Below are 26,328 nucleotides of genomic sequence, written 5' to 3' on the forward strand. Positions count from 1 at the left end.
GGCGACGCACCTGCTGGGGCTCGGCAGCCCGTCCCTGCTCAGTGCCCGCAAATTCTGCCCAGCTGCCTCACCCAGCGCAGTCCGGCTTTCCCTCCCCCCCTGCAGCTGCCCGGCCCCCGTCTCCCCCCTCCCCACCTCCCCGAGGCAGCGGGGCTGACGGCGACTGGCCCCCCTCTGAAATCGGGGTAGCTGGATCCCCTGTTCACTGGGATGGGCTCCCTTGATGGGCAGCCTTCCCGGCCCAGATGTTATCTATCTTCTGCTGGAGGGTGGGCTGCTGCCCTTATGGCCCAAGTTTCCTTGAAAGATTCACCCTTGGTGATCAGAGGAACCAACGGGAAGGAAATGGGCTGAACTTCCACAACACTGAGCGCTTGTTTTTAATAAATCAAGGCATTAGGATTGTTGGTTATTAATAGCAACCCAAAATATCACCAGCCCTATTATTTCGGTATTGCTGGTTTGTCGTGTTTTAAACCCTCACTCATTATGGAAATGGGGTTATGCAGGTAAATTCAGACATGACTGAGGCAACCTATAGGTGAATAATGAATTTTAAAAAGAAATATATGTCTCTAGGCAACAATTCAGTCAAGTACAACTTTGATATGGTTTTATTTACTTACAAATCGATACGCTGCTCTTCAGGAGGGCCAAGCCTCATTGGCCCAGCTCGCTCTCATTCTGCAAAGACTTCATGGTTAGGCCCCAGAGTGCCATGCTAGAGAAGGGCCCCTCGTTATTTCGAGGCTTGGCAGGAGCCACACGGCTGCGCAGGGGCTCCCCGTTCCAGCCGCTGCCCAGAGCACGTGCAGAGGGCAGAGTGCCAGACTGCAGTGGTCCCTCCTCAGAGGAGGGATGGCTTTCTTTAAAAGTACAAGACTGAGTCTGTCCTTCTGGAGATTTACAGAGTTTGGCAGGATCCAAACTCAGTTTCTGAGCGTCTTTTCCCACTCCAGGCCTTGCCGTGCCAAATGGTGCTCCCGGGGGTCCAAACTCATTTGGTGAATGCCCCCTCGAGCGGGGTGGGCATTTCTCTGATGGCAACAGGAAGGATACTGAGATTTCCTGGGTAAACAAATCTGAACATTGGGACTTCTCGAGGTCAGGAATTTCCATTGCATGAGAAAACTCATCTACAATAGCTGCACTTTCACTGTTAGCTTTACAGTGGGTTTTTTTGTGTCGACGTAAGACAGCAGAACGGCTGAAACATTTATTGCAGGTCTCACAGCGATACGGCTTTTCCCCAGTATGTGTTCTGATATGTCTTTGCAAATCTCCGGATCCCGCAAAACATTTTCCTGTAAAATAAGATATTTATTGTTCTTTCAGCAAAGATCAGTGTTTTAATTCTAAAATTACTAGGTTTTAATTAATGTGGTTTGTTGTTATGTGCGCCTATGCATCAAAAGCAGACTTGTTCTCAATTAGCCCAGTGGGCAGATCAGATCCAGTAGGTTAAAACTGCAAGGAAGGCTACATATCAGGAGGGGCTGCTTGACTGTGTAAGCAATCAGCTAACGGAAGAGGCCGGTGTGCGAAGCCGAGGGTTCTCCTCGGCGAGAATTCTTTCAAGAGAAGCTGGGAGGTTCTCTGCTGGAGAATCCCTAATGGCTCCTTCGTGGCTGGGCTTAAACCAGACAACCTTTAAGAGTCCTTCCCACTCTTGCATCTGTGCTTCTACCAAACTTCCCTCGTTTTGAGCCAGGGGGTTCCTTGCGGGGAAAGCAAATTACACTAGTCCAACTAAGAGACAAAGACACGAGGACGTTTTAGTGAAAAACTGCCAGATAAAGGTATTACATTGGAGACATTTCAAAGGATTTTTGAAGAATTGGAAAGAAGCTTGAAGATACAATGACAGCAGCAACATCTGCTCCTGAAAAGGTGTTATTTAACAGAGACTTTAAAGAACTGAAAGATGCAAAGGAGAAGCATTTAGAAGAATTTATAGGCTGACAGGATAAACAAATAGAACAAACCCCAGCTTATGCAGAAGTACTGGAAAATAAAATATTGGGCTATTTTAGTGGACAAATGTGAAAACTAAACTGGAAATCCAGACAGTAAGAATGACTCACTTGGATTTACAAAAGAGGGTTAGAAAGCCACAAGGAAATGGGAGAAAGAAAACTTGTGTGCAAATTAAATCCTACAAAAGCATCTTATCAGAGCAAAGATTAAGAACGTTAAGAGCAAAAGAAAGGAATATGAAGTTTATCTGTTGGATCAGGGTTAAAACCAGAAATACTTTTACAAAATTCTGGCAACCCTTTATAGACTGTTTGCTGATATTAGACAGAAACATTAATGAATTGTAGATTTGCGGACGGGTAAGGTCCCAAAGGTGCTTTTTTCAAGAGGCAACTGGACTTTCTGGTTTTTCTTTGAAGACATTTCATTTTTCATCCAAGAAGCTTCTTCAACTCGGATGGGTAAGGATTGAGATATAGGAAGAAGGGATTCAGGAAAGGTAATATCCAAGAGGGCCGAAAAATATACAACTTGCTTGTAGTTATAAAAGATCAGAAGTTACTTCTGGAGATATTTTCTTTTTTCCATACGTTTTCTTTCTCTTTCAGTTTTTCTATTTTTGCTTCTACTTTTATTAAAATCTTTAATAATACTATTTTGAAATGTTGTAATATCATTGAATCTTCTTGAAGTCTATATTACGACTATAAAACATATTGCCTGTTAATTCTTCATTTGATGAGGAGGGGAAATAATTTGCCATTATTAATTTGTTTGAGTGATCAATACCATATCTGCTGAATTTTCATTATTTTCATATGTGCTCTAAAGGTACAATTGAACAATGAAAAGATTAGCATTTTTAGTGGAACTTTCCATACCAGATCAGTAAAACAACCTTCTGACTTACCACAGACTGAACAATTATATGGCTTTTCTCCTGTGTGTCTGATCCTGTGTTTTACTAATTTCCGTGGTAAGTTAAATGATTTCCCACACTCGTCACATGTGAATACTTTTTCTGCTGCATGGTTCTTCTTATGTTCCTTTAAATTACTGAAGTTACTAAAACCTAAACGTAAGAGAATTTGAATCAGAATGATCACTCACAGGGTGACATAAATTACAAAAGAGCCCTGCTGCCTTTAAAAATCGGTGCCCCGTGCCACCCCAGACACCAGAGCTGAGGCCAAAGACAGGACCTGAGCATGCAAGGATGAAACCTCCTGCCATTAACTCCTGACCTACAAGGGTGCATCAGCATGCAACCAGTGCCCTTGGGCTGCTGCTTTTTCTGGCCATAGCCACCTGGCTGCTTTTGGAACCCCAGCTGGATGGTGCCGGCACCTAAACAAGGCCTAGTGGGGAAAGGGCACATGCTGGGATTATAGCAGTGGTGGGTTGTCCCCGGTTCGGACCGGTTTGCAAGAATCAGTAGTAAAACCGGCGGGAGGCCCCGCCCATTGCCCCAGATGTCATCATCGGCAATCTGCGCATGTGCAGAAGCAAGGTGCGCAAGCGAAGTGAGAGCACACGCGCTTTCCTGTTGCGAACCGGAAGTAAAGGTAAGTAGAACCCACCCCTGGATTACAGTAGTAACAAAATTGTGGAAACCTTTTGGGAAAAGTGTATTTTCTAAAACTAGCTAATAACACCACTTTTTTTGTAGTACCATAAAATTATATATCAATGGAAAGATAATTTAATCAAGAATGTATTGCAATAACTTTTATGAAGGATTTGCTATTAGAATAGCAGTTACAGTATAAAGAAGAAAAGTGAAACATGTAGAAAAAATTAGATACACAAAAATTATCTCCATGTCAGTTAATAGTTGGGTAACCTTTAGCATGAATTATGGCCTTACAACGTCTTCCCATGGAGTGAATCAAGTTTTTTAAGTTCTGCAGCTGTTATCATGTGAAGCCAAGATTGAATGATTGCTTCTATTAACTGAGTTTTATTGCTGGGTCGCTTCTGACTAACAAGTTTCTTTAGTCGGCTCCATAGATTTTCAATTGGTTAAGGTATGGGCTATTCCCAGGCCATTCCAGCAATGGAATAGGATTACCTTGAAACTCCAAGAAAAAAAAAAGGGGGTTTATTAGCCATCAAACCTCAAAAATACATTTTCCCCAAAAGGTTTCCACAATTTTGGCCACTACTGTACAGCTTGGCTTGCTCGTCTAGGGAAGTTTAACCAGACCTACCTCGACCACAAATATCACACAGATGCGGTTTTTCTCCAGAGTGAATAATAATGTGGCGCTGGACATCTCCAGAAGCAGCAAACCTGTAACACCATCATCAAAGCCACTGTGAGTGCTTCAATAAGCACTTTCTGTACTATCCTGCCTTGACTGCATCATGTCCCTGGCAGGCAGGCCTCCCTCCAGAGGAAGCAGCCCACCTTCCCATCCCTCCCTGACACCGCCTGCCTGGTCCCAGGCATCACCAACACTCCCCAGAACTCCAGCCACAAAAAGGCCATCGAGGGTTGCCGTGCTGTGCCACCCACTTCCTTCTGACTCTGGCTGCAGAGTTACATGTACGAATCAGGCCTGTTTGCTGCGCTACTAGGAAATTATAACGAAACATTTTGAAAGGCAAGATGGTGAAAAGCAAAAAGCAATCTAACGCAAGAGCCACGGTGGCGCAGTGGTTAGAGTGCAGTACTGCAGGCTATTTCTGCTGATCACCGGCTGCCAGCAGTTTGGCAGATCGAATCTCACCAGGCTCAAGGTTGACTCAGCCTTCCGTCCTTCCGAGGTCGGTAAAACAAGGACCCAGGTTGTGGGGGGCAAGAGGCTGACTCTGTAAACCACTTAGAGAGGGCTGTAAAGCACTATGAAGCGATATATAAGTCTAAGGGCTATTGCTATTATGTTGAAAAAGTGTCCTTTTTGTAGAAACTCAGGAATGTGTTTCACATCCAACTAAAATGTTTATCTACATTTATATCAAATATATATTTATATCTCTAGTTTTCTATTCAGCATGAAAGTTAAGCTAGCTGGACAGCACCATGGACCTCATAGACGGCACCATGAGGAAAAGGCTAAAAATAATATTAAAAAATAATGAACTTTGCTGAACATTTACAACTTGAAAAATAATTTAAATTCATAATTGATTAAAAACAGATTAACAAACCATGTATGACTCTTCAGTCAACAGATAGCTTTAGAAGCAAAAGCTCTCTGCTCTGGGATAAGCCTTATTTTAGGAGAGAAGCATATCAAAAACTATTGTAATAGTTTTCAAAAACTTGCAAGTCAGGTCTCACCTTGCCATTTCCCACTTTGTGAAGTTGTTCTGGCCACAGCTTCGTTTGCTGTTGTGTTTCTACTGTGGTGTTGACACACACCTACCCCTGACTAATGAAAAGTTAGGTAGGCAGCCACCCTTCAGCGATGGAAGTATTTTCATGCTGGCCAAAACAGTTTCCCTCAGCATGAGATACAATATAGATGCACACCTCCAGTTCTCCGATACACTGTTTGCCTTGTTATAACTAGAGTTTGTTATAACTAGATTGAACTAGATAGAACTAGATAGAACAAACATAGTTTGTTATAACTAGATACTTATGGTTTGTGCAATCCTTTTAAAATAAAAAAATGGATCCTATTTTGCATTCTTGCATTCTCAATCTAGTTGGAAGAAATTTAAGAGACCCAGAACCTTTCCATTTAGGTATATTAGCCAACCGATCTTCTGGGATGTGTTGTCTTGGAGGACGGTGAATAGTAAATCTCTACATATATGACTAATAGATATAAATGCATATCATATGTATGAATTTCACAGACATACCAACCTCTTCCCGCAGATTTCACAAATGAATGGTTTTTCACCAGAATGGCGACGCAAGTGAGTCTGAAGATTCCCTGCCTACAAAGATAAGGAAACGTTTTCAATAAAAGGATGTTAACCAGAGAATTTTACAGTTGGAAATGAAGATCTTCAAGTAGTTCCTTATGTCAATAATGATACTCAAAAATGAGAACAACACACACACACACACACACACACACACACACACACACCGTGTACCATTGTCATATCTGAAAACAGGGAGGGGAATTTTTTAGGCACAAGCAGAGAATTCAACCCTTTATCAGACCTGCACTATAAAGACTTCACTCTGCACCAGCAGATGGACTGAACACAAAGCCCCCTCACGCGAGGCAGGCACTTCCAAATGGAGGCAAGGTCTTTCTCCTATGGAACAAAGAGGTTTCCTCTACTGGAACCAGCCTAAACTGGGAGAGGGCAATTTCAGTTGTGTAGAAGGATCTACCACAATGTCCCATTTGTTCCCAAGTCTGCTGTGCTGTTAGGAAAGGGGGGTCCAAAGTGACTTCTTTGGCCAAAGCCTATCCCTTCACCGGCTGCTGGAGCAGGAATGGGCAACTCCAGAGCAAGAGGGCAGCAGAGCAAGAGGGCATCGGTGCTCGGCATCCAAACCTACATTTTTGCTAAAGACAGAACAGACTTTAAGATATTTACACTTAACTCTACATTGCCCCTTCATGGATTACTGCCTTGTTGTGGCAAAGGGGCTTGCGTAGCTCAATGAAGCTATGAGCTATGCCATGCAGGGCCACCCGAGACAGACAGGTCATAGCAGAGAGTTCTGACAAAACGAGAAGGAAATGGCAACTCACTTCAGTATCTTTGCTATGAAAACCCCATGGACAGTACCAAAAGGCAAAAAGATATGACGCTGGAAGATGAGCCCCTCAGGTCGGAAGGTGTCCAATATGCTACTGGGGAAGAGCAGAGGGCTAGTACTACTAGTAGCCAGAAAGAGTGAAGCCACTGGGCCAAAGCCGAAAGGACGCTCAGCTGTGGATGCATCTGATGGTGAAAGGGAAGTCTGATGGTGTAAAGATTTTTCTCCATAGGAACCTGGAATGTAAGATCCATGAATCAAGGCAAGCTAGACCTGGTCAAAGAAGAGATGACAAGACTGAACATCGACATCTTAGGAATCAGCGAACTAAAATGGACAGGAATGGGTGAATTTAATTCAGATGACCATCAGGTATACTACTGCGGGCAAGAATCCCTCAGAAGAAATGGCGTAGCCTTCATAGTCAATAAAAGAGTAGGAAAAGCAATACTGGGATACAATCCCCAAAATGACAGAATGATCTCAGTTCGAATCCAAGGCAAACCATTCAATATCACAGTAGTCCAAGTCTATGCCCCAACCACTAGTGAAGAGGATGAAATTGACTGGTTCTATGAAGCCCTACAGCACCTTATAGAATTAATAACAAAAAATGATGTCCTTATCATCATGGGGGATTGGAATGCTAAAGTAGGAAACCAAAAGATAACCGGAATAACAGGCAAGTTTGGCCTTGGAGTACAAAATGAAGCAGGGCAGAGTCTGATAGAATTTTGTCGAGAATACGATGGTCATAGCAAACACTCTTTTCCTACAACCCAAGAGACGACTCTACACATGGACATCACCAGACGGTCAACACAGAAATCAGATTGACTATGTGCTCTGCAGCAAAGATGGAGAAGTCTATACAGTCAATAAAAACAAGACCAGGAGCTAACTGTGGGTCAGATCATGAGCTTCTCATTCCAAAATTTAGGCTTAAATTGAAGAAAGTAGGGAAAAGCACTAGGCCACTCAGGTATGAACTAAATCATATCCCTGATGAATAGAGTATAGTAGAGGTGACAAATCGATTTAAAGAATTAGATCTGATAGAAAGAGTGCCTGAAGAACCAAGGACGGAGGTTTGCAACATTGTACAAGAGGTAGCAACCAAAACTATCTCAAAGAAAAAGAAACGCAAGAAAGCAAAATGGCTGTCTGAGGAAGCTTTGCAAATAGCTGAGGAAAGAAGGGAAGCTGAGGGAAGAAGGGAAAAAAAAATACACCCAATTGAATGCAGAATTTGAGAGACTAGCTAGAAGAGATAAGAATGCCTTTTTAAATGAACAGTGCATAGAAATCGAAGAAAACAATAGAATAGGGAGGACCAGAGATCTCTTCAAGAAAATTGGAGATATGAAGGGAAAGTTTCATGCACAGATGGGCATGATAAAGGACCAAAATGGCAGGAACCTAACAGAGGCAGAAGAGATTAAGAAGAGGTGGCAAAATTACACAGAAGAACTATACAAGAAGGAACTTAACGTCCCTTGTAACCAAGATGGGGTGGTCACTGACCTCGAGCCAAACATCCTAGAATGTGAAGTCAAATGGGCCTTAGGAAATCTGACCAACAACAAAGCTAATGGAGGTGACAGTATTCCAGCTGAGCTATTCAAAATCTTAAAAGATGATGCAGTAAAAGTGCTACACTCAATTTGCCAGCAAATTTGGAAAACTCAACAGTGGCCACAGTGGGAAAAGGTCAGTTTACAATCCAATTCCAAAGAAAGGCAATGCCAAAGAATGTTCAAATTATCGCACCATTGCACTCATTTCACATGCTAGTAAAGTGATGCTTAAAATCCTACAAGCTAGGCTCCAGCAGTATGTAGATCGAGAACTACCAGAAGTACAGGCAGGATTTCGAAGAGCTAGAGATCAAATTGCCAACATATGTTGGATCATGGAGAAAGCTAGGGAGTTCCAGAAAAACATCTACTTCTGCTTCATTGACTATGCTAAAACCTTTGATTGTGTGGATCACAACAAATTGTGGCACGTTCTTAAAGAGATGGGACCATCTTACTTGTCTCTTGAGAAACCTATATGCGGGTCAAGAAGCAAGTGAGAACTGGACACGGAACCACCGATTGGTTCAAAATTGCGAAAGGAGTCTAGCAAGGCTGTATACTGTCACCCTGCCTATTTAATTTATATGCAGAGCACATCATGAGAAAGGTGGGGCTAGATGAATCAAAAATTGGAATTAAGATTGCTGGGAGAAATATCAACAACCTCGGATATGCAGATGATACCACTTTAATGGCAGAAAGCGAAGAGGAACTAAAGAGCCTCTTGATGCGGGTGAAGGAGGAGAGTGCAAAAGTTGGCTTGAAACTCAACATTAAGAAAACTAAGATCATGGCATCCGGCCCTCTCAATTCCTGGCAAATAGATGGGGAAGAGATGGAGGTAGTGACAGATTTTATTTTCCTGGGCTCCAAGATCACTGCAGATGAGGACTGCAGCCAAGAAATTAAAAGACACTTGCTCCCAAGGTGGAAAGCTACGGCAAATCTAGACAGCGTACTAAAAATCAGCGACATCACTCTGCCAACAAAAGTGCGTAGAGTCAAGGCCATGGTTTTCTCAGTTGCAATGGATGGCTGTGAAAGTTGGACCGTAAGAAAGGCTGAGAAGTCCAAAGAATGGAGGCCTTTGAACTCTGGTGCTGGAGAAGACTCCTGTGAATCCCTTGGACTGCAAGGCGATCATACCGATCAGTCCTAGAGATCAACCTTGACTGCTCTTTAGAAGGCCAGATCCTGAAGAGGAAACTCAAATACTTTGGCCACCTAATGAGAAGGAAGGACTCACTGGAGAAGAGCCTAATGCTGGGAAAGACTGGGGGCAAAAGAAGACGGCAGAGAACGAGTTGGCTAGATGGAGTCACTGAAGCAGTTGGCGTGAGCTTAAATGGACTCCAGAGGATGGTAGAGGCCTGGAAGAACATTGTCCATGGGGTCGTGATGGGTCGGACACAACAACAACTACATTCCGCAAAGCCAAAGGTGTGCGTGACGGACCCTCTCCTTATCCAGTTGACTTTCTGACAGACTTTCAGTGAAATATACGGTCCAATGCCATCATTCATTGCACAAGTAAGCACAACGTGAAGTTTCCAATTAGAAATTTGGAATCAAAATCAATGACAGGACAAATACTTAGGGATTAGGAATTCATTTTATCTCAAAATGTACATACAGAATCCAGAACTATTTTCATATCTGAAAATGGTAAATATTCATAAAAATTTCTGAAGTTCACTTTAGGGAAGATAAGATTCCTTAGCAGCACCAATCACGGGGAACAGAAACTATGTTTATTTTATTTTTTCTCATAAAAAATGTTTTTTAAAATAGTTTATCTTATTTTGTGATTCTTGTAGAATTGCCATAAAATCATAGTGCGTACAATAGAAAGGGACTAGGTAGCATATAAACAAAAATAAACTTAATTACAAAACAATATTATACAAAATATTAAAATTCCTACCTGTGAGAAACATTTTCCACAAATGTTACATTCAAAAGGCTTTTCACCTAAAAGAAGAAGCAATTATATTTGCACTTCTGACAACTAAGTAACATTGAATGTACATAAAAAGGCAAAATGGACCCTTGTCTTCAAGTCAACATAAAAATAACCAAGAGGACATTTATATTCAACATATTTTATATCCACAATTCCCCTTAATGCACAGATTGATACTATTTTGTATTTAAAAGATTTAATGTTTTAAGTCTTATTAATACAAAATATTTTTAAATTGTTTTTACATTTTATATGGGTACTTGTTTTATCTTTGGCTGTGCACCGCCCTGAGTCCTTCGGGAGAAGGGCGGTATAAAAATTAGATTAAATAAATAATGAAAAATTAGCTTAATTGTACATTATTCTATGATGTTTACCTAAGAGCAGGTCACACATAGTTTAACAGAGCTTGATAGTAAGTGAATACAAAATTGCTATTTTGAAATTCTATGCCATAAAGCTGGGATTTGCAATTTAGTGGCATAGATCCCAAATAAAATTCTGGTCACTGGAGTAAACAGGTTCTATAAGCACTTTAACGTCTCTATGATACAGTAAGATCATAATGTCAAAGGAGAAAAAAATCTTTTTTTACAAACCATTTTCTTTCCCCGTCCAAATGGCTGTAAATGGCAGCGGATGAAATATGTATCAACTACTATGGCAAAGTGGAGTAATTTTTTAATGCAAAAAGTTCTATCAAGGAAACCAGGCAATAATTGTTTTATAAGTGTTATGACTGGCCCTTATCAGAAAAATGACATGCATACCTTTACTGAGAAAAAACACGAATGTTTAAGCACATTCACATGGATGGAGGTTATTCGATGAGGGCCATGAAATCTGATTACCGCTTGAAGGACTTGTGTGATCATCGCGGCCCTAGAGCCTCTCTGGGCCATGGCTGCCTTTTCAGCTGCTAAGACTACATTCTGGCTGGTTCTCCATGCGGTCACTCGATAGCTGGCCTGCCATGTTAACTGACTGTACCTGTATGGGACCTTACGTGGAGCTCCAGGTTGCTTGGATGTTTAAAAACCTTTCCACATAATGCGCAAGGATACTGCCTCTCTGGAAGGAAAACCTTTAACGGGCTCTCTGGCCCAGATGGCTCCTGGGATGGCTCCAATTCTACACATTCGGAACTCACTAGCCCGCTGGGATGTTTTCCTTCAGGAACCTCAACTGTGGTCGTCCTTTTTGTGCTGCTCTGGCATCCTAATTCGTTTCCTTTTGCAACGGCTCTGTCGGGATTGCATACAGACGACTGTTCAGGAGACTTTTGGGACTGTAGCAAATTCAGTTTTTGAAGGTGGATGACTTTCTTAGGCCTCAACTGTTTGGCTGGCTGTATGGACACGCCCTCTGTGTCTTGATCCTCAGCACAGTCATTTAAGGACTGGGAGAGAAAGGCTGGTGGCAGGGGGGGTCGATCAGATGACTCCAAAGTACATTGGTTTATGTTGCACAAAGTAGCATCCTGAGCTGTTTCTTGTGCTGGAGATATTACAAAATCAGGGGGCATTTCTAGTAGCCCCTTGTTGCTGGGACAAATAGTCTGTTTGCAGAACTGTTTGCTATAAAAATTTCGAAGCTTATAATGGCCATTTGGTAGTTTAAAGGACAGATCCGCCCCACCAGGGCCCACAGAGTCTTGTTTTGGTTTGGCTCCCTCAGCTGAGGAGTTATGAGGTGCACAAGGCTGTGACCCAGGTTGTTGGTCATCCAAGACTTTACAAGCAGCAGTTGAGCAAATGTGGAGTACATCATAGTGTCCACAGTGGGTATCAATAGCCAAAGTATTTTGCAATGAAAATGTTTCATTGCCGGTCAGACTGGCTGGCTGCTCTATAGATCGGGAGGTTTTTAAAAAGGATTGACACAGATTCAAAATATTCTGCACCTGTAAGCACTGTGCGATATCAAGCAAGTTCTGTATATTATCCTGGTTGAGGTCAAGATGTGAAGTATACATATAATCCAAGATCTGGCCAATGCCACCCACGTTCTTAATATCCAAATGAAAAACATCATTCTTCTGGCTTGGAGAATTTTGAAACAGGGTCCTTGGAAAGAAAAGCAGAATTACAAACAAGGGGCACATCTGCTTATCCACAAATCCCCTTTATGACATTAACATTACATTGCATCCCATTACATTGGCCCATCCCACCCGGTCGGGCAGGGAAGGTCTGCTGGAGACCTTGTTAATTAAAGAGCTCCAACTAGCAGAGTTCAGGAAGAGAGCCTTCTCTGCTGTTTCTCCCCACCCTGTGGATTATTCTTCCACAGAGATAAAGCAGCCCCTCCACCCCAACTTTCCTTCCAAAAAGGATCCAAGACGTGGCTCTGTGGCCTTGCAGGGAGAGCCCAGAGGAGCCTGCAGGCCAGGGACTGGTTAGTCAGAACTGAAAAAACATTTTGGATGAGAAGCAAAATATCTTCAAAGAAAAAAACCCTAAAGTCTAGTTGCCTCTTGAAAAAGCACCTTTGGGACAACCATGATCTGGATGACTGAGAATCTCCATAGACATTTATAGAACTAGCGTGAATGCACACTGCTAGTAAAGGAATTTATAACCAACTTACACCATCAATTAGAGCAAATCATAGCTGATACCACTAGATCTCAGAAAACAGTTTAACACATACAGGGATTGGGGCTTTAGATTTTGTTCCTTATTCAGTGCAAGCATTTCTGCAAAACTTTATTATAAATGTCACGCATTCTACAAAAGAGAGTGGATATAATAGGATATTTTTTATTCTTTTGAGAAATGCATATGGCACAGTGATCCTAGACAACAACCACCAAAAAGAACAATATAAAAACAAATCATGTTTTTAACAAACAGGATTGCAGGGATTATTACTTTTGCTATGAAATCATACTTTATGACATCACTTAGCAACAGAAATTCTTGTCCCACTTGCTGTCATAAGTCAAGGACAACCTATATTACTCAACTCATTAGAGCACAGTCTCTTTGAGCTGCTATTTCCCAAATAAACCACTAATGAGCTCTCATCATCCCAATTCTCTCTCTCTCAGCCTTTTCATGTTTCTGTCACAGAGCAAATGCTTCTGAGGTTCTCAACTGGCAGCACCTGCCTCACCTTGGAAGCTGAGCAGGATTAGACTTTGGATTGAGGATTACTTGGGGATCACAGGGCTGTGCACTACGCTAGGAGTTGGACCATCGCTCTAGATGATGAGAGAGCAAGCCTTCCCCAAACTGTTGACAGGCAAACTACATGGATGTGTCTACCTGACATTGAGTCAAGATGGACTTGAAAGGATCTTTGTCTGAGTGGGTGGACAGGCAGATAAATATAAAAGGAGGCAGGTGGGCTGCCTTAGGAAGAGGAGTCACAAACCAATCACAAGAGAAGGTAGGTAATTTTTTTGGAACTGTTACATTATTAATGACAGGCTGAGTTAAGCGAACTCAATGCTGTGCATCTTTACTACACTCAGATTCACCTTGTTGCAAAAACATAATTAAGAACAAATGTGTCATTGTTAAAAAAAATTATTAAAAAAAAAACAGCATGAACTACCATTTCCCAATTTTAGTAGCTTCAAAGTGAAAAACAAGAGTGCAAAAAATTTTCATGTTCCACTGTTCCCCCTGGTAGAACACTCAACAGAGTACGGTAGATTGTGTTTCTGTTCCACTAAAAAACAGAGTTGTTCTTTGTTCCATCAGATCAAATGTCCGAAGCATGACTGTTGCGTTTCAACCTAGAGAAAATCTTTTCACCATTTTGTGCACTAAGATTGGTAGTAATCACTTATTTCTATTCATGCAGGTGAACACCTATCAATCCTATAACTTCATAGTTAACTATGACCTTGCACTGCTCATAGTATTTTTATGCAATATAATTTTATCTTTTTTAGCATGTGTTGTATATAAATTTCAGTTCCTTAATTTTGAAACAGAACACAAAGCTTTAATTTAATTTTTGTACCATATTAACTCATAATGTTAACAGTTTTTAGGAGCAACATTATGCCATGCTTTCCTAATTTCATTTCACTTTCTGCGCGCTGTCTAGAATCCTGCCTATTGAGGAAGTCTATAAGGATTGTAAATATATAACTCTTGTTAACTTAATGACACTTCTGCCTCCCATGCCTTACTTAATATTCATTAAAGTACTTTGTACTAACATACCTAAAATATTGGCTAAAAGCAGCCAACACATTTTTATGTGCTTTGAAGGAAACTCCTTTGACCACCAACATACAATCGCAGAGAAGACCCTGTATCCGCTGATTGTGGAGCTGCTGAAGGAGGTGACAACTGTGATTAGCAAAAGCATCCATGCTAGAATGTGTCTATGTTACCTAAAAAAGAAAAGAAATACTTTAGGGATGCAGTTATACTGGTAAGTATGTGCTAAATTTTATAGTCATATACATCAGAGCTGTTCTATGCAAAAGAATTAAATGTTATATTTTTTAAAAATGCAAACCAAATCACAGCACAGTGGCAAGTTTCCCAGAAGATCCCCATTTTACTTTTTCACTAGGTAGCTTTCTTAACAAACTAAAGGCATACAGTAGACACAATATATCTTGATCTTCCTAAAGTCTCTCAAAAGCATCTCATAATTAGAATACTATTTTACAGTAGTCCTCAGGTAATAGTTCAGTGACTAACATTTTGATGGTCTCCAGCTTGCAGTTATGAGGGTGGGACAAAATGTAGTCACATTATTGCAATTTCTCATGTTTCCTGCCAGCTCTTCATGAGCAACGTCAATGGGGAAGCCCCTAGGGAATCGGAAATTACTCCTATTGATCCCTGCCTGCTTCCCAGCTACTCCTGTCTTCTGTATAATAATCTGTGCAGCCCTAGGGTTACAACAGCAACCCAGACTGCCGGGATTCCAAATACTAAGCGATGCAGTCATGTGATATTGTGCTTTATGACAGCATCGCTTAGCAATGGCAAGTCTGGTACCAATTGCCAAAGTAACCTGAACACTACCTGTGCCTATTTCATTTATTTACAGTATGTCCACCGGTGGCGTAAGTGAAACAGCTTGCAAACATGCAAGTTAGCAGCAATAGAAGTGGAATGAACCCAGGCCACAAGCAGCAGCCTAGGCAGGACTATAGGGGTGAAAGCAGTTCCACAAAATGCCACAAATATCCAAAGGTGGCATTTGACAGGGGGTGCCAGAACTTCGCTAAAGCCCAGTCCATCTCCCCCCCGCCCCCCCGACTAGAGGCACTGGTGAACTTTATGTTGACATAGAGTCGAGATGAAATATGTCCGAAGGGTTTATGGCCAAGCAGCCAAAGATGAGGCTGCAGCCACTCTGCCAACTGACAGACCCCCAAGGAAGAAAGGCTCTACATCAAGAAAACTCTTGGAAAGAAACTGAACTGGGGAAAAGCCAAGAGGTGCCTCCCACAGACCAGAGTGTGTGACGGGGCTGCCGTGGAGAGGCCCAGCTGCTCATGGAGAATTAAATAACACAGCCTCAGACACACCTTCCAAGAGTGCGCTGAATGAACTTCAGGTAGTCCTTGACTTGCAACAGTTCAATTAGCAACCGTTCAGTTACATCATCATTGAAAAAAGCAACTTATGACCGTTTCTCACCCTTATGACCATTACAGCATCCCCGTGGTCACATGATCAAACTTCACACCCTTGGCGACCGACTCACATTTATACGGTTGCATTGTCCTGGGGTCACGTGATCCCCTTTTGCGATCTTCTGACAAGCAAAGTCAATGGGGAAGCCAGATTCATTTAACAACCTTGTTACTAACTTAACACCTGCAATGATTCACTGAACAACTGTGGGAAAAAAGATGGGACAAAACAATCTTGCTTAGCAACAGAAAACTGGGGGCTCAATTGTGATCGTAAGTCGAGGACTACCTATATAATAGGCGAGATGAAGTCAACGTTTCCCTATTCCGGGAAGGCAAGGCAAAGGAAGAACGAAGCGGCCATAACTGCGCCTCTCGCTGCAAGGAGAAAAGGGATGCAGCCTAGGAACTAACGGCGTAATTTCCATCGGGAGGATAGCAGAGGGGATCCCCACAACCACGCAGGGACACGTGTCAGCCGGCCCGGAAGAAGCGGCTGATGGTCTAGGGCGGCTGGGAACCTTGCCACACGTAGCAGGTCGAGCACCGAGGAACGGGGAGGAGGAGGGGGGGCTCCCTCGGTTATTGGCGGAGCGGAGCCTCGGCGGAAGAAAGCCCGAAAAACGCAGCAAACGACTCACAGCCAGGCGGGGCAGGATCCCGCGGTGGGGGGACGAGGAGTAGGAGAAGAGCCGCGCACCGACACCATGGGAACGCTTCCAAACGGAGCCACCCCCCCCCCCGCTGCGAAAAGACGTCGGCCACTCCTGGCCGGAAGTCGGGCGGCGTGACCATAGAGCGGGACGTCCGATGCGCCTCGTGAACGCCGCCGGAACGTGCCTCTTTGCCTGCCCACGACGGACTCTCCGCTAGGACGGCTTCCGTCCGGAGCTTGTCCGGTTTGAGGGGCCGTGCGAGGTGCGGCTCTCCTCATTCGAAAGCGGTCCGTGCTCCGACTGGCGGGTTTTCCCCCCGGGCGGCCCCTTCCCAGCTGAGGCCCAGTTCTTCCCCGCCAGGGCTGGGGCGGTTAATGAGGGCATGCGGTGGAGGGGGTGGGGGGCGCCGCGGGACCCCGACAACGGCCGAAAGAGCCTCCCAGCCCCTGCGAGGCCTCCGGGTGGGGTAGGACGGGGTGGTGGTGGTGGTGTAAGCAGGGGCATAAGCGTCGGAGGCCGGCTGTGGGGGGTGGGGGGGGGCTTCCTACTGCTTTTCGGGCAGCGTTGCTTCTCCCGCCGCCGCCGCCGCCGCCCTTTGTGGTTGCCAAGAATAAAAACACAGTTGCTGGCAGCTCCTGTGGCGATGTTGTTCCCTGTGGGCTGCTCCGAGCTAGAGTAATTTTCTTATCATGTTGTGCTTGGATAGTTTTTGTTCTCTGGAATAGAATTTCTAATCCTACATTAAATACAACATCAGATTGTTAATTCTGTTTTCAATGTATTTCTAGGATTGGTTGAAGAGCCGTGAATCAGACTTCGAAGAAACAGATATAGTTTTTCAGAATGGTGTTTTTCACATGTAATGCCTGCGGAGAAGCCCTGAAGAAGGGACAGGTGGAAAAGCATGTGAACATGTGCCGAAACTGTCTGTGTCTGTCTTGCATGGATTGCGGGAAGGATTTCTGGTAGGTTGAAACCAGCCTGTGTCTTCATCATTTGGCACTGGGAGTCTTCTAGGGAAGCTTTTCAATAGGCTTTGGCAGTTGTAGCATCAGGCCAGCCTTGTCTGAGCACAAAAGTTAAAAATACTGGCTAGTGTGCTGCCTGGGAGCTCCAGAACTGTGAGCCGGACTGGGATGTCAAAAAAAAAAAAAAAAAAAAGTTTTTCAACATCCAGCCTGACCTGAAGGACACAGTAGAAGCATTGGAACTATGGCTTATCACTATCAAGCAGCATGATTGGCTTTACAACCACAGCAGAAACAGCTAAACTAAAATAAATAAACATCCGGTGTATCTCAGATTATAGGGGAAGAAAACTCTAGGAACATCTGGGAAAGTAACAAAAAGGTTAATAGAGCCCAATGTGGGCAAGGTATGGAAAATTGACAGAGATAGGAAATAAGAGAGTTAATATAATTTATTTTGAGAAAAGATAAATCTGGAAAGAGGAGGGGAAGAAATTTAAAACTTCCTAAAGTCAGCCTAGATAATTGATTATCTCTACTTTGAAAACGATCTTGAGTTTCAGCATATTGCATTTGTATACTGCTGGATTTCAGCCAAAATGGGAGGGGGGAGGTTTAACCACTGAAAAAAACAGCAAATTTATAAGCAATTACAAAGCAAGTGTAATGGTGATCATTCGTTCTCAAAGGCCCTCTGGAAGTAATTGTCTTCAGCTGCTTCCCAACAGCAATGATGAAGGTTCTTATCTAATCTCTAGGAGGAGAGCACTCTGTAAGGTAGGAGGGGTTGCTGCAGAGAAACATTGCTAGCAAACCCCTGCCTGGCATTTGGGCAGCATTAAAAAATGTTGGCAGGCAGTCCACTGTGAAGAAGTATTCTGTAAGGAGGAGGGGGTCCTTTAAATGCCTTTCTGCCAAGCAAGTTCTTTGCAAAGACCAGCCTTTTCCAACCTCTTTACCCTGGAGAAAACATTGACATAATTTTCAGGTCTCAAGGGGATTCCAGAATAAAAACAAAAATATATTTGTACTTCACAATATAACTTATTTCTAACCTGCAAAATCCAAATTTTGCAATATTTACAGCAAGGTAGCAGACCAGCAGCTGAGTGGAGGCAGGCAAAAATTTCCACCAACTAGCATTGCACAGCATAAGAAAACAATTATTATTTTTTCCAATCATACTCTTGGGGAGCAGTTGGGAGAAAAGCTAGCTTAGACCTACCAATGTCTTTCAAATTAGTTATGCTGCTTTAATATATTTCAGTAAAATCTTTGGGAAGAGCTCTGGAAAATGCCTTCCATTAAGGGTTATTTAAATCTGCATTTACAATGCAGGGATGATGATTATAAATACCACGTGAAGTGTCTAAGTGAAGATCAGAAGTATGGGGGAAAGAATTATGAAGCCAAAGTCCTCAAAGGAGACGTCAAGCAGCAGGAGTGGATTCAGGTGAAGTAAACCTAGCAAACCACAAACTCCATTTAATTTAAAAAAAAAAACATACTTATTTGTTATACCACACTCTTTCTATAATGACACCCAAGGCGAAGTAAAATTAAATAAAACTAAGTAATGTAATATAATGCTTTGCGTAGAGTTATATCAATTTATTACATGAACTTCAGTATTTTAACTATTTAATCCTGTAGCAATTCACAATATAAAATTCAATGCGACAATAGGAAATGTAAAACATTCTACTGGTGTATTACCCAGTCACATTAGCCTGTTTTTCATTTGCAGAAGATTCATGAAATAATAAAGGAAACTAACATTAATGTCAAAGTTCGAGATACTTTACAACAGATGTATGTATACGACAATATTCCACGAAAGAAACGCAAATTTCAGGTATGTTCATGAGTTAAGTATTTATGCCTCAAACCTGACCTGGTATAGGGTAGATTTTCTTTATTATGGTTCCTTAAAGCAAAAGTAACCTTTTTTTTTTTTAAAAAAAATTTGATTTATATGCCGCCCTTCTCCAGAGACTCAGGGCCGCTTACAATGCGTTAAGCAATAGCCTTCATACTTTTGTATATTTATACAAAGTCAGCTTATTGCCCCCATAATCTGGGTCCTCATTTTACCTACCTTAGAAAGGATGGAAGGCTGAGTCAACCTTGAGCCTGGTGAGATTTGAACTTGCAGTAATTGCAGGCAGCAGATGTAAGTGGATGTTCATTAGTCTGCTGAGCCACCAGAGTTTCTCTTAAAGAATCCACAAGGTCAGTGTTTCTTAAATTATACTGTGGAAAACACATGTTTTCCAAATAATTTGAAAACCCTGAGACCCTATTTTTTTTTTACTTATTTAACCCCATTTAATTACACATTTGTGCCTCCTAGTGATCCCACTGCTTTAGCCCTCCTGGCCCCATCAGTGAACATGTCTGGGGTCAAGGAGCAGATATGCTACTGCAGGCAACCTCAGGATGGTCAGAAGGACATGCGGTTCCACTTTGTCCGCTAATCACGACTGCTGTACCCTTGAGGGGCTAAAGCCTATGGCAAAATTATAGCAGCCTATTTGGAAAATTCTGTACATTTGGTTGTTAACAGACTCTGGAAGAAATAGTTTAAGAACAGGTAGTTGTGGCCTTCTGCTGATTTACTACTTTTGTCAGAAAATACATTTGTGTTCTGGTTAAATAGAGGGGTTTTTTCCCCTTCTGCCTAAATAGAACTGGATGGCCAACAGTTTGAAAATCCACAATACTACTCTACAGGATCAAGTCTGGGATATTTTTTCAGAAGCAACAAGAAAGGTAAGCAAACCAGTTACTGCGGCATTTGGAATATATTGTGATAAGCACCATTGTGGGAGTGCAGGAGGAAGGTTGGGCTGGGAGAGGCCTTGGTTCAGGATGGGTCCTTGCCTAATGACCAGTGGGTTTCGTTTAATAATGGCAGTGGGAAGTGCCATGATTGCTGCTGTTAAGATATGCGATCACATAATGTGCTTTATGACCAGATACACTTGAAATTTGAGAAGAATTCAAGCCAGATAAAAATTCTTCTATTTGGCCTTTGAAAATCTGATAAGAGAGACATAATGTAAATAGTTGGTAAACATTTTTTTTTCTCTAGCAAGCTCTTTGGTAAATGAAAAACATGGATCCTGCCACCCTAGCAGGGTGGATAAAAATCAATGATTTTTTTAAAAAAATCAAAAAAATCAGATTTTTTTGATTTAAATCGGATTTTTTTGATTTTTATCGGATTTATTTTAATAAAAAACTTTTGGGGTAAAAATCTATCGTAAGATAGTTTTCTGTTTAAGATACATACATAATTTAGTTTATTCAGCATGAAATGGAGCTTAGTTATGTAGCACGAGGCTGTATATTCTGCAACACTGGGACTATCGGTGAGTCAACAGTGGGTCAAAGGAGTAGCAGAGATGACAGTTGCTCTTTAAAAATTATGATTTAAATCGAGTTGATTTAAATCAAGCCTTTTTACTAGTGATTTAAATCATGATTTAAATTGTGATTTAAATCAACTCGATTTAAATCAAATCCACTCTGCACCCTAGTTTCCTTTATTCAGTCAGGGAAGGTTTTCAATGGCTATTCCTGAAGGCCCTCATCCTCTCAATATCTGAGCAAAACCAAAAATTAGTTTTAACAAATCTCGGAAAACTGAGCATCAATAGATTATCTGCTGTTCCCACACAGGGAGGGTAGCTGGGAACTGGTGAACTATCTGCGGTTGAAAGTTATGTCAGTAGCCCGTGTAGAAAATCTTTAAGAGTGACGTTTTCATTTTCAGTATCTTTGGCTAGATCAAATACTGCCATGTGGTCATGCAAAACTCTGCCTTTCAAATGCATTGTTTGAAATACTCATCTTAATTTCAGTGAAACTTATTTCCCTCAGATGTTTTTGCTGCTTTGTTATCAGTTGATTTTAAGTGCCTGTTCCATGTTGGAATAGTATGTTTTATATTGTTATATAAACCCATATTGTTCTTGTGTGTACGTTTTATTCTTTTTGCTATTTTTCTGTTTTGGAATGGTTTTAGTTGTAATTCATTTAGAGATCTTCAACTATTGAAACAACAGAAGTGTAGTAGGAGTAATAAAAAGAAATAGACTTCAAATGTACTAATATAATATTGGATTTGTCATGGTGATATATAATCCACTCAATTCTCCAACAGGAAACACTTGAAACTCAATCTGTAAAAAATGAAATTATGCCTGTGGTATCAGAAAACAATATCACAAAGACTGAGAAACCAAAAGAGAAAAAAAGTAAAAAGGAATTAAAAGAGAAGAAAAGTATCAGAAAGTTAAAAGCTCTGCAAGAAAACTTGGAATGTTTAAAAAGTGAAAAATCTAGGCAAGACATTCTTGAGGAAGGCAGCATAAAAATGCCCCGGAGTAATCATTTGAAGAAGGCAAAGCAAGAAGCAGCCGGCTTGGTCAAAGGGCCAAGGAAGGGAAATGGCCCAGAATCAGAAGAAGCTGAGACAGAGGCACGTGTGAAGAAACGCAAGAACAGCTGCACAAAAGGTCCTAATGTGTTTTTCACGTTCTTCCTAATTTTAAAAGCTCTTTTAGAATCCTGCAAGAAAATCCATTTATCTTCTTCTATTAAACAATTATCAGGGAAAGAAAATGAAATAGGCTCTTTAAAGGCAGGGAGCAGAACTGAAAGAATTTTCATGTGAGGAATGAAAGCTAGTGAAATTAACAGCCCTGGGGAATGCCCCCTTATATCACATTAAGGAACAGGAGGTATCTTTTTTTTTTTTTTTTTTGGTTGGAATTAGACCCAGAATAATGTGTAACTCAGAGCTGAGAGGTTGGGACTTAAGTGTTTCCTGGGCTTGGCTTTTTCCTTGCAAACGTTACATTTCAGTGAAATTGCCACATTGGGTAATGAAATATTTGTAAAGAGAAAAGCAGATTCAGCTACTATCAAGATTTTAATATGATGATGGTGGTTCTCACCACAAAAAGCCTTCTATTTTTTTTTTAAAAAAATTTCTTGATTTTTCTCTCCCTGCTCCCCTATAATGCAGATGAGTCTCCCATTCCCACCAAAATAATGAACTGCTTTGAAGTGGAAGAAAACAAAGATAAACATCGAGGTAATTTGGAGGTTTATCAATGTGTATTATGATGATAATAATGGAAAATCTTACAGGCACTAGTATTATTTTCAAAACAGATTTACAGGTATCCTGCCATAAAAGGCTGATCAGTAGCTGGAATTTTGATATAGAATTTAGTGTTCAAAATGGGCAAAGATGGCAGTAGAAAGACACCGTGTTCCCTTTTGGTTTCCAGAAGTATTGGAAGAGAGATTTTGACTCTAATCCAGGCTAGATTCAGGCCAGTGTTCTGAGGAGAAACTGCCTTGACTGCTTCTAGACAAATGGAAGGAGGGAGGCAGGCAGGCAAGTGAGAACGCCCTTCGGCTGTCCCTCTTCCAAGCACTCCTTTGTTGGTACCGTTTTGAAGAGATGGGTTGGTTTGGTCTTACAGAGCGGCAGGATGATTTTTAATAAGATGAGACAAATTGTGAAAACTAGATTTATTTTTCAAGTATGTTATTTTTTATTAAACAGTATTAAAACTTACACACTGGCTTTACACAGGGTAACTGCTGCAAAGATTTTTACATGTCCTATTGAAAGTATTGTATCATTCCCTTTGACAGATGAATGGCTAACTGAATTGGGGAAGTCCAGAATAACTTAATATTTCATAAGTAAATCTGACATTAAAATGAAGTCAATGTGGAAACCATTTTTGGATTATTATATTGTATGTGACCTTGCACTACATCCAAAATTTGGGGTTCTTTCAAAATGGAGTTTCAGTGATTTGTTAAATGAGGTTTGATCTTCAATTATTCAAATGGAATTGCTATAATTCCTAATCACATATTTTCTGATTGACACAATGATGATTATTACTGAGAATAATTTCTTGTATTTTAAAATGATTTAAGTGTCATACTTTTTAGTTATTTAAGATTAATGAAAATTTAACATTCTTATCTAATTTTGTGTTGCTTGTAAATCTCTGCATTCATTTTTGGGTGGGGAGGTTGCTTTTTTCTTCCCCTTTTTTGTGTTTTCTTTTTCAAAAACAATAGTGATGAACCATAATAATATGTAGATGCCATCCTGGGTTCTTGGGGAGAATTTGATGCATTGGAAAGCCAAAATTAGCTAAAGAATTGACAGCTGTGATTTCACATTGTTGTGTATATAATAATTTACTCAATGATGCCCCCACAAGGATAGGATAAGTTTTGCAAGTGGGGGGCGGGTAGCGGGTGTGTGTGTGTGTGTGTGTGTGTTTCTGCATAGCAGTCTTTATGAATAAACACATTTGATGCTTCTCCCCTCTGTGCTATTGGTTTCTGACATCCACATTACTTTAAAATGATTTATGATATTTTTTCAAGCAAGATGGTAATCCCCAAGGCTGCCTTTGGCCAAACCAAAGCCTTAAGCGGTGTCATTCTTAATGTTTTAGGCACCAGGCTAGAAACCAGGAAACTCAGAGTTCTAGTTCTGTCTTGGGCACAAAGCCAGCTAGGTAACAAAGTTCTATCTCTTGGCCGTAAGGAGGAGGCAATGACAAACCACTTCTGAAAAAGAGGTTTGCAAAGAAAATTGGAATTGGCTAAACAGTTTTAGCAGTCAACACTGACTTGAAGGCATACACATACAGATAAATGTATAAATGAAGTACTGCTTTCAGTGCCCAAGCTTGTTATTGCAGAAACTTATTTATAAAGAATACTTAGTGCTATGTTTGGTTCTTCCTTCCTTCCTTCCTTCCTTCCTTCCTTTCTTTCTTTCTTTCACTATTTTAAGTCAAAATGTAAGGAGATCATTTAAAGTATTTTTATCAATTCTACAGGTAAATTCAACTGGAAAGGAACAATAAGAGCTGTTTTGAAGCAAGCACCCGACAATGAATTATCCATTAAGAAACTAAGGAAAAAGGTGTGTTGCATCACTTTATGAATGTAAAATTGAAGAGGGAGCACTATTGAATTAAAAGAAAAGTGCTTTAAAATACAGTGGACTGCTAAATTGTTGTGCTTCTAGCATGCTATGAGTTTGGGTTGCATTTCAGCAATTTTACTGGTTGACATCTTTTTTTAAAAAAACTACTGTGATAAATACACTGTTTGTAATCATTTATTTCATGGAATTGAAAATCAAGGTCCAATGGCTAGCAAGCCACATTTTAACAATGTCGTTTTGTTATGTTTATTATATTTGTATACCGCCCTTCTCCCGAAGGACTCGGGGCGGTGAACAGCCAGCAGATAAAATACAGAAAGTACAAAAATTAAAACAAAATTAAAAACCGATTAAATTAATTTGGCCCACAGTTAAAACACCCCTATATTAAAACCCATAATTTAACAATTTAAAATTAAAACAATTTAAAAATTAAAAAAGTTAGGTCAGGTCAGCTCGGCTTGATGAAACAAAAACGTCTTTAAGGCACGGCGGAAAGCGCCCAGATCTGGGATCCGCCGTATTTGCAGTATGCTCTGTGCTTAAACTTTATTACTTAAAAAATGGCTTTGACTTCATCTTTGAAAATTTAATTAGATCTGAAATCACAATTCTTCTGTTCATTCATGGAAAAGAATTGCTGATACTGTCTCCCCAAGGCAAGGTTACAATGATTGTCCAATATATGAGCACAAACCCCAGTGTTATCCCAGTCTAAATAAAATGTAGACCTATGGCTAACTCCTTAAAATTTAAATCCAGTGGAGCTCAGTGACTCTTGTGTGCAATTCAGTATCCTTTAATTGGCATTGTGCATTTCCTTTAAAACAATCTTTTCTGCCACTAAATATCAACTGTTTTTAATCTGGACACTTTGCAAAATTATGAACTTTAAAACATGTTTATCCAGCTAAACCATTACAATGATTTCTGGTATTTCATTTGTGGGAAAAACAATTGCATTTACTACCATAAAACACTTCTCTGCAATTTGGACATCATATATTTTATTAACAAGTTTTAATAAAAGTGAGAGAATTAAATGCTATCAGAAGCTTGAAAAGAAGGCGTCTATAGTAGTTTGGCTTTAACAGATCTAGATATGGGGCAGGCGCAGATATTGTCTTCTTAGGCTGCTCAGAATTGGTTGTAGGTATTACTTGGTTTTTGTCGTCTTTTCAAAGTTCCATTATGTTGTTTCTTAACATAATTCAGTATGTGAGCTGCCTAGAATTACTGAAGCAGCAGAGTTCAGAGCCATTAACGGAAATGCTGTTAAGCCCCAGGCATAGTGAAAACTACAATTTCCATTATTTTCCTAAAAACTATAAATACTTTGGATTTAGTCTAGCAGCTTGGTCAAAGTTTTAAGCATTGGGAAAAATATAATTAAATGAACAGGTCCCACATTTTAAAGTTAAGTTGTAGGTGCAGATTATTTTCAATAGTTAAGCAAAAGGAAAAGTGTACATCTGCACACGTGATAAGCTTCTCACAATTTCCAAAGGAAAATGTTTGTGAGACAATCTAGAAAATTGGCTGAACTGAAAACAGAATCAAACCTTTGAATGATCTTTTCCTTTTCTTTTGTAGGTTATAGCTCAGTATTACGCAGTCACAGGTGACCATCAGAAATCTGAAGAGGAAACCCTAGCCCTGTTTAAGAAGAAAGTCAGCAGCAATCCTAACTTTAGAATTTTAAAAGAAAAGGTTAAACTTCTTAAATAATTTTTAGGGGTTAGATGACCTTTATTTTGTACATTGTCAGTTTTATTAACAAATAGAAAACTCTTTGTTATATGGAAATGAAATATAGCTGTATTTGATTGTAAATTCATTTTCTTTCTTATATGAAAAAGTTAAAAACATTTTGTAAAAGACAAAAA

The 26,328-nt window shown here is 40.7% G+C and overlaps 2 protein-coding genes across 5 annotated transcripts; one reads left to right on the forward strand and one right to left on the reverse strand.

Moving 5' to 3' along the window:
• Positions 1-586: 586 nt before the first annotated feature.
• Positions 587-16,608, reverse strand: ZBTB49 (zinc finger and BTB domain containing 49). 3 transcript variants are annotated; one of them, XM_087875002.1, is made up of 9 exons: positions 16,457-16,604; positions 15,820-16,020; positions 14,380-14,552; positions 11,189-12,264; positions 10,160-10,206; positions 5,798-5,871; positions 4,188-4,270; positions 2,888-3,049; positions 587-1,304 (listed from the first exon to the last, which is right to left on the reverse strand). In XM_087875002.1, the coding sequence occupies exons 3-9, from the start codon at positions 14,529-14,531 to the stop codon at positions 661-663; spliced, it is 2,238 nt and encodes a 745-aa protein (XP_087731128.1). In that variant the 5' UTR covers positions 14,532-14,552; positions 15,820-16,020; positions 16,457-16,604; the 3' UTR covers positions 587-660. The 3 variants fall into 3 exon arrangements, with proteins under 3 accessions (XP_087731128.1, XP_087731129.1, XP_087731126.1); XM_087875003.1 differs by having other exon boundaries at positions 15,887-16,020; positions 16,457-16,593; XM_087875000.1 differs by lacking the exon at positions 15,820-16,020 and having other exon boundaries at positions 16,457-16,608.
• LYAR (Ly1 antibody reactive) lies at positions 16,597-26,328 on the forward strand. 2 transcript variants are annotated; one of them, XM_034435967.3, is made up of 9 exons: positions 16,597-16,733; positions 17,260-17,436; positions 18,778-18,892; positions 19,187-19,294; positions 20,128-20,211; positions 21,608-21,962; positions 22,475-22,543; positions 24,333-24,418; positions 26,036-26,328. In XM_034435967.3, exons 2-9 carry the CDS (start codon positions 17,315-17,317, stop codon positions 26,168-26,170), a joined length of 1,074 nt encoding a protein of 357 aa, XP_034291858.2. In that variant the 5' UTR covers positions 16,597-16,733; positions 17,260-17,314; the 3' UTR covers positions 26,171-26,328. The 2 variants fall into 2 exon arrangements, with proteins under 2 accessions (XP_034291858.2, XP_034291857.2); XM_034435966.3 differs by having other exon boundaries at positions 16,621-16,758.

This window comes from Pantherophis guttatus, chromosome 8 (assembly GCF_059756535.1).
Source record: "Pantherophis guttatus breed Tessera chromosome 8, ASM5975653v1, whole genome shotgun sequence".
Lineage (NCBI taxonomy): Eukaryota > Metazoa > Chordata > Lepidosauria > Squamata > Colubridae > Pantherophis > Pantherophis guttatus.